General features: G+C 33.5%; 1 protein-coding gene across 1 annotated transcript in view; it reads left to right on the plus strand.

Annotated features, from left to right (window-relative positions):
• SLC25A31 (solute carrier family 25 member 31) overlaps nucleotides 1-4954 on the plus strand; it is a 32635-nt gene extending 27681 nt beyond the window's left edge. Inside the window, exon 6 of the mRNA XM_069493348.1 lies at nucleotides 4754-4954. Coding sequence (XP_069349449.1) covers nucleotides 4754-4954 — 201 coding nt within the window. The remainder of the gene's footprint in view (nucleotides 1-4753) is intronic.
• Nucleotides 4955-9132: the final 4178 nt, after the last annotated feature.

Consider the following 9132-nt stretch of genomic DNA (forward strand, 5'->3'; position numbering starts at 1 on the left):
GTTTGATTTTTTTTCTTGCTGATTGTCCTGAGTTCTATATAAATTCTAGTTACCAGCCCTTTATCATATCTGTAGCATGCGAATATTTTCTACCATTCTGTAGGTTGCCTATTTGCTCTCATGGCTGTGCAGAAACTTTTTAATTTGATCAGGTCCCATTTATTTATTTTTGTTGTTGCTATGATTGCCTTTGGGGTCTTTTTCATAATTATTTTCTCTAGGCCAATGTATAATAGTTTTTCCAACATTTTCTTCTAGAATTCTTACAGTTTCATGCCTTAAATTTAAGTCTGTTATCTACCATGAGTTGATTTTTGTGAGTGGTGAGAGATGCAGATCCTGTTTCAGTCTTCTCCATGTGGCTATCCAGTTTTCCCAGCACCATTTATTGAATAAGGATCCTTTCCTCCAGTGTATGTTTTTGTTTGCTTTCTCAAAGATTAGATGGCTGTATGAGGATGGTTTTATATCTGCGTTCTCAGTTCTGTTCCATTGGTCTATGTCTCTGTTTTTGTGCCAGTACCATGCTGTTTTAGTTACTATAGCTTTGTAGTATAGCTTAAAGTCCGGTAAATTGATGCTTCCCAATTTGTTCTTTTCACTTAAGATTGCTTTTTCTATACAGGCTCTTCTCTGTTTCCATACGTAAGCATAGAATTATTTTTTCTAGATCTTCAAAAAATGATATTGGTATTTTAATAGTGGTTGTATTTAATCTATAGATCACTTTGGATAGTATAGATTTTTTAACAATGTTGATTCTACTGACCCATAAGTGTGGTATGGTTTTCCACCTGTTTATGTCCTCTCCTATTTCCTTCCTCAGTGTTTCATAGTTCTCCCTGTGGAGATCTTTCACCTCCTTAGTTAAATATAATCCTAGGTATTTTATTTTCTTTGTTGCTATTGTGAAGGGTATTGAGTCTTTGATTTCGTTCTCAGTTTGACTTTTGTTGGCGTATAGGAATGCTAACTGATTTCTGTACATTGATTTTGTAACCCGAGACTTTGCTGAATTTGTTTATCAATTCTAGTAGTCTTATGGCAGAATCTTTGGAGTTTTCTAGATACAGTATTATACTGTCAGCAAGAGCAATAGTTTGACGTCTTCTTCCCCCATTTGGATGCCCTTGATTTCCTTCTCTTGTCTGATTGCCCTGGCCAGGACTTCTAGCACTATGTTGGATAGAAGTAGTGACAGAAGGCAACTTTGGTTCCAGTTCTAAGCGGGAATGCTTTCAGTTTTTCCCTGTTAAGTATGATGTTGGCTGTGGGTTTGTCATATATGGCTTTTATCATTTTTGGATAAGTCCCGTCTACACATATTTTGGTAAAAGGGTGCTGAATTTTGTTGAATGCTTTTTCTGCATCTATTGAGAGAATCATATGGTCTTTGTTTTTGCTTCTATTTATGTGGTGAATTACATTTATAGATCTGCATATGTTGAACCATCCCTGCATTCTTTTCTATCCTAAAATAGCCATCAGCCAACAAAGTTTATTCTTCATCTGCCATCAGAACAGAAATGCCTTCTACTCCTGTAGCATATATTGCTTGGAGGGTAGAGGGAGATGGCAGAAATTGGATGTCTTTCTTCACTGAAATACTACTAAGTAGAATAATTCCAGTCATAAGTCATTGAAATATGCCATTGTTTGTTGTAGCATGTTTTGATAAAAATAAACAATTTTTAACTCCAAGGATGAAAACTTGTTTATCATGATGAATGTTCTAAATATGAATCTCTAAACCAAAACTTTTATACATTTGATTTCCATAGCTATTAACCAGTCGAGCATCCCACATCTGAAAATCTGAAATCCAAAACGCTCCAAAATCTGATATGTTTTGAGTGCCAACATGATGCTCAAAGGAAATGCTCAGTGGAGCATTTCAGATTTTGGATTTTTGGATTTGGGATGCTTAACTCATAAGTATATAATGTGAATATTCAAAAATACAAAAAAAATTCAAAACACTTCTGGTCCCAAGCATTTCAGATAAGGGATACTCAACCTTTAGTTATTATATTCATTCTTTCAGCAAATATTTGAGTGCTTAATCTATGTTAAATTATAGTGACAACAACCAAATAAGGCAGAACTTGCACCCAAACTCATAATCTAGTATTGAAGACATACAGTTAATGGTTTAAATAGAAATGTGCCTAGGTTCCAGGAATGCATACAGGAATGGTGCCCAAATGCTTAAATTGATCAGATGTGGCCTCTTGGAGAGCTAAATCTCCGTGAATACACTTTCTCCAGACAGTGAGAGAACATTCCAAGCATAGGGGAAAAAACATACATACAGGTATGGCTTGAGAAGTAGTTCAGTATAGTCAGATCATAGATTTCATGAGGGCAAGTCAAAATAATGAGGCCAGAATGCTAGAATAGTAATATGGTGCCTTCTATGTGCTTACTATCCTAAGCATTTTACACTTTAACTTATTAAATTCTCAAAACAATGCTATGAGGTATAGTTACTATCATCATCCTAATTTTTATTATCTATTTGGAAAGGTAAAGGCTAACCTATTACTTCACTCATGAACTATCCTTAGAGTTATTCCTTTTACATCTGTGTTTCCTTTTTCTATAGCTAGCTCTAGTTTAATACATTGAGAAATTTCTAAAAATGGAAAATTTACTTGTATATAGACCATGGATTAGGTAAACGGTATTGTATCAATGTCAAATTTCCCGAATTTGATAATTGTACTTTGGGTATATAAGAAAATATCCTTGTTTTTAGAAAATACACACTGAAGTGTTTAAGGATAAGGAGCATTATGTCTGTAACTTAATCTGAAAATACTATGGAAGAAACCTGTGGGAATGTGGCTTTATCAGCAGGGTTGGTTTCTTCTCAGGACCTCTTCTCCTTGGCTTGTAGATGGCCATATTCTTCCTATGTCTTCAAATGGTTCTTCCTCCGTTCCTCTTCTTATAAGGACAGTAATACTAGATTAGGGCTCACTCAAGTGATTTCACCTAACCTTAATTACTTTTAAAGACCCTGTCTCCAAACGCAGTCTCATTCTGAGGTACTGGGCATTAGGACTTGAAACATATGATTTTGGGGGGACACAATTCAGCCCATAATAGTACTGTTTAATTTTTGTATTTTCATTTTATTTCCCACTTTGTTAATCCCATTACAAACTCTAATAATCTATATGTATACACTTTGAGGGTTTTTATTTACCTAGACAGGTATATAATCTGCAAATATTATCAGTTTTTTTCCCTTCCTTATCAATTCTTATACTTTTTATTTCCTTTTCTTGCCTTTCTATATTCACGGAGACCTCTGATTCAGTGTTATATTAAAGAAGTAGTAACTGGAAACTTTGTCTTTTTTGCTAATCTTACAGGGAATGCCTTCAATGTTATATAATTTAATGTTAGCTGTGGGGTTTTTGTTGTTATCCTTCATCACGTTAATGACAGTGCCTTTCTGTTCCTGGGTTCAACAATTTTTTAATTATGAATGTAGGTCATGTTTTTCTATATCTATTGAGATAATCATATCATTTTTACTCTTTTAATACATGTCCATAATTGTGTTATCTTAACCTGTTTTCTAGAGCTATACTGACCTTGCATGCCTGGGATAAGCCCACGTTGGTCATGATGTGTTTTATTTTGTATCGTTTGCTGGGTTTGATTTGTTGGGTTTTGTTCAGATTTTCACATTGATGTTTCAGTGACATTGGCTTGAATTTTTCCTTCTTGTATTGTCCTAGTCTGACTTTTGTATCAGGACTATGCAAGCCTCATAAAATATGTTGGGAAGTCTTCCCACATTATCTCTTCTCTAGAAGTAAATGTTCAATGAATGTTTAGCGGAACTCACATGGTAAAGCCCTCTGGACATGTGATTTTCTTTATGAGAAGATTTCTAATCACTGATTGAATTTCTTTAACAATTACAGCATTATTCCAATTCTTTCAAATCTGTTGTTGAAATATACTTTTCTAGAAATTTATCCATTTCTTTTGAGTTTTAAAAATAGTTGTCATGAAGTTTTTCATAATGTCATCTTGTTCTTAATCTCTGGATCACCTGCATTTTTGTTACCTTTGTCATTTCTGATAATCTTGGGACGTTTTCTTTTTTTCCTGAAGCAATATTTGTAGAAATTTTTCAACAAAGTATTTCAAAGGACTAACTTTGAACTCATTTTATACTCTCTGTTGTATTTGTTTTCTGTTTCCCTTATTTCTGCTGATTATTTTCTTACTTCTAGTTCCTTTAGGTTTATACTTTTTCTTAAAATGTTCAGATTGCCCATTAATTTTCAGTCTTTCTAATACTTCAAGGTCATTAATTTCCTTATAAATTTTTACTCAAGCTGAATCTTACAAATTTAGTTAAGAAGTTCTGTGGTTATCATTTGGTATCAGTATTTTTTAAGAAGTGTTTTTCTTAATACCCAAACGTATGATATTTTTCTAATTATCTTTTTTGCTATTGATTTCTCACTTAATTACAGTGTGGTGAGAGGCTAAATCATGGTCTGTATGACGATGAGTCCTTTGACATTCGATAAGCCTAGTCAGCTTTCAAGTGTGCCTGAAGTGTATATTCACCAACTGCTAGGTATAATAGTTAAGCATATGCCCATTAACTCAACAGTGTTGCTCCACACAGTGTTTATTCTATCTATCTTTACTGCTGATAGAAAACTATTGTCAGATAAAAGATATTAAAATAATGGAAAATTATTAATTTCTCTTTATATAGAGTGGTGAGACTGAACGACAATATAAAGGAACCTTAGATTGCTTTGTGAAGATATACCAACATGAGGGAATTGGTGCATTTTTTCGTGGTGCCTTCTCCAATATCCTTCGTGGTACAGGGGGTGCTTTGGTGTTGGTATTATATGATAAAATTAAAGAATTATTTAATATTGATATTGGAGGTGGTTCATCAGGAGATTAAATTGAGAAATGCATGTATTTAACTTAAACATATAAATTACATAGCTGCCCTTTATATACTTTTTGATAGTGTGTTATAACTGTCAGTATTTTGTTAAAGTGCTAATTCTGCAATAAAAGCATAGGCTTTTTTCAAGGATTTAAATACTAAAAATCAGATAAATGTGGTTTTTTTCCCACTTAGACTCAAACTCACTTTGATGAGACGTTTTACTTATAAGTTGTATATTTTATCCCTATTAGTTTAAAATTTTTTTCTTGAGCCTTCTGAGAAATAAATTCTTTTATGATGAAAAATTAAAATGTATGATGCTGAAATCTAAGAAGTGAAAATACCTTCTTTTAAATTCCTATTCTTTTAATATACCTGTTTTTCCCATCTTCTAAAATCACATGGTATGACATATTTCTTAAAAACTTATCAAGAGACGTCATCATTATATCCATAGGCATAAATAACCTTTCTTCTACAACATCTTTTCTAAGACAGCTCAAATATTACTGTGTATAGTATTTACGGTATCATATAGCTTTTGATAGCACAGATTATACATCTGATCTTTAAAAATTTGATGATGACTTATAATGACAATATAAAACTTATTGGAAAATAAAAAATATAAAATAGTTTATCTGCTAATCTTATCTTTAAAAATAAATATAATTTTGCTAGTATGAATATGTCTTGGAAAAAAAATCCCCTTGAAAATTAGTTTGTGTATTCTGTATTAATAATAAAGGAAGTTTGAAACTGTTAATAAATGAGTCTCTTTTTCCTGACTCTAACTTTATTACTAAGCAAAGGATAACAGAATTTTTATCAGAGTTAGGAACTAGCTTAAAGACAGGAAACAAAAGATACTTCTCAATGAAGCAATATAAACAGCATTTCCAAAGTTTCATGCAGGAGTTTGTCTTGTTTTTCAGAGATGTTGTAGAAGACAGTATATTTGAAATCCCAAAGATTTTAAAGTTTTAGTGGGTAAAGGAATGTTAAGCTAGTGAGGATAAACTACAGAAAGATTTGGTGAGGCTGTGAGTGGGCAAAATGGGTTAGGGGAATTTCCTGGTAACTACGGGCAAAGTATATTTCAAGAGAAATAATCTAAACTATACATCTTAATATATTGATGTTATTGCTCAAGGAAAAAAATAACTCTTGAAAACGCTAAACATTTCTTGCAGCAGTCAGCATAACACAGAAGTTACAGAAACAAAATAGAAAATATTTTCCTTTCCTTACACTATCAGGTGGTTCAAAGACAGACCATTAAAATAACCAATTATTGGACAGGCACTGTGGCTTATGTCTGTGATCTCAGCACTTTGGGAGGCTGAAGCAGGAGGATTTTGAGCTGAGGAGTTCAAGGCTACAGTGAGCTATAATTGCCCCACTGCACTTCACACTGGGCAACAGAATGAGACCCTGTCTCTACAAAAATAAATAAATCAAAAATAACCAAATATTAGGGATATTTCCCATATGAAGATTAAGATAATATAAAAGTTTTCAATGTGTACAGAAACATGCTTAGAGGAATGAAGTTTTTAAAATTCTGAATGGCAGGGATTAAAAATTGCTAGACTAAAATCCTATCCTTTGAAGCCTAGAAGATACATAGTTAGAACAAAAGAAAGTAAAATATTACTTCAGTGTAAAGTCAAAGAGGCTCCCTATTAATTCAAAGGAACATCTTTGTCAAGTCTAGTAAAGGGTCCAGTCCTATGCTCTTTTCATACTTTACATATGCCCCCACCCCAGCTCGTTTCTTCTATACGTTTACATGCAGATGCAATCTGTGTGCCAGTGACACTCAAATTTCTCTCTAGCCTGGTACATATTCCTTTTTGTTTCCAAATGTATATTCCTGTCTCTTGCATCTTTTTCTCTACATGTATCACAGGCTTCTCTAACCAACATATCTAAAACCTAACTCATCTTAATTCACAGACTTCTCTTTCCATAACCCTTATCTAATTACATACCCCTCTATCCAGTCACCCACACTGGAAACCCGGGAGTTATTCTTGCTTTCCTTCTACCTCAATTCACATAGCAAATAGATCACCAACTCTTGTAAATTCTACCTCGTAGAATTTTCCTCTCATTTTTTTCTTTTCTTTCAATTTTAATAAAAATACTAATAAATAAGACAAACTCATGACTTAGAAACCGTATTTAAACTTATCAGTAATAGATGCCAAAAGATAGGGGAAAATACTGCCAATCAAATTCTACACTCAGCTCTATTATTCAAAAATCAGGTGAATGTAAGATTTTCAGGCAAAAACAAAAAAAGTTCACCATTCAGAGACCTTTGCTGAATTAAAGAAATTGAACCCAAAAGGAAGGAGTGGGATCTAAGAAGCAACAAAGTAAACAAACTAGTAAACATGTTGGTAAACCTAGATAAATAATGGCTGTAAAAGGAAAAATACAGACTTTGGGACAGTGGGGGGAATGTGACTTGGTGAATTTAGGAATAATTTAGTTAGCCTCTTTCTCATTCCTCTTTGGAACCTACACACATTCTAGTTTCTTCCTCCTTGGTGTAAGTTTTATAGGGGAATGCCTCAATGGAGCATTAGTATGTATTACTCTAGGTAGGTGAGTCAATTCTGAAATAATCATAAGCCCATAGGCAACTAAGTAATTTCTCTGATGTCAGTGTTATCAGTAATAAAGCTGATATTTTTATCTTCATTGCCTCCTCTCCTATCTCAATTCTTGGAAAACTCGGGTAGGAATATAGTTAAAATGGTATCTAAAAGGAAATCTATGGCTTCAACTGTATGTGTTAGAAAACAAGGGAGACTGAAAATTAATGCGGTAGGTGTTCAACTTAGGAGATTACAAAAAGAATAAACATAAAAATATAGAAGGAAATAATAATAAAGAACAGGTAAAATAAGACAGACATAATAAAGAAGTGAAGAAAACCAAAAGCTGGTTCTTTAACAAACCATAAATCATAAGAACCAAGAAAAAGAAGAGACTAAAATAAACTATATTAAAAATGAAAAAGATGGACATATAGCTACAGAAGAGATTTTTAAAATTAATAATTAACTTTGTGCCAACAAATGACAACCTAGATGAAATAGTAAATTTTCAATAAGAACATAAATAACCGTATTGATTCAAGAATAATAGAAAACATAGCCTATAACCACTAAAGAAATTTAATCAGTGGTCATAAATCTACTCATAAACTCCAGTCCAAGATGGTTTACAGGTTTGTCTTACCAATACTCAGAGAAAAGAGAGGAAACCCTTTTGGCTTCTTCTATGAGGGTAGTATAATCTTGATGCCAACAAAAAGAGTAAAGAAAGGAAAATTAAAGGCTAGTCTCACAAATATAGATGCAAATATCCTACATAAAATAATCACAAGCCAAATCCAGTGTATGTTAAAACAATCAGAACCACCATGGCCTAGCTGGTTTATCCCAGGGATACAAGAATGTTAAAAAAAAAAAAAATCTAGGCCGGGCGCGGTAGCTCACGCCTGTAACCCTAGCACTCTGGGAGGCCGAGGCGGGTGGATCGCTCAAGGTCAGGAGTTCGAGACCAGCCTGAGCAAGAGCGAGACCCCGTCTCTACTAAAAATAGAAAGAAATTATATGGACAACTAAAATATATATAGAAAAAATTAGCCGGGCATGGTGGCGCATGCCTGTAGTCCCAGCTACTTGGGAGGCTGAGGCAGTAGGATCGCTTGAGCCCAGGAGTTTGAGGTTGCTGTGAGCTAGACTGACGCCACGGCACTCACTCTAGCCCGGGCAAGAAAGTGAGACTCTGTCTCAAAAAAAAAAAAAAATCTATTAACATTGACTGCATTAACAGATAAGGGGAACAAAAAGATCATTTCATTAGATGATGAACATTTAAGTTTCATTATCCACTTGAGAGAAAATCTCCTAGCAAACTAGAGAAAGAAGATAATTTTTTAAGTTTCTTACATCATAAACAAAACTTTAATGTTAGGGACAAGACAAGGATGTTTATCACTACTGCTTAATATTTAACATTTTCCTGGAGAGCTTAAGCAACATAGTTAAGAAAAAAAAATAGAATTAAAAACGAAAAAAAATAGTTATTTTCCAGGCCGTGTGGTTCTGTACACAGGAAATCCAAGAAACTCTACAAATACTAGAATTTCTGTAAAAGAGTACAGC

This window comes from Eulemur rufifrons, chromosome 18 (assembly GCF_041146395.1).
Source record: "Eulemur rufifrons isolate Redbay chromosome 18, OSU_ERuf_1, whole genome shotgun sequence".
NCBI lineage: Eukaryota > Metazoa > Chordata > Mammalia > Primates > Lemuridae > Eulemur > Eulemur rufifrons.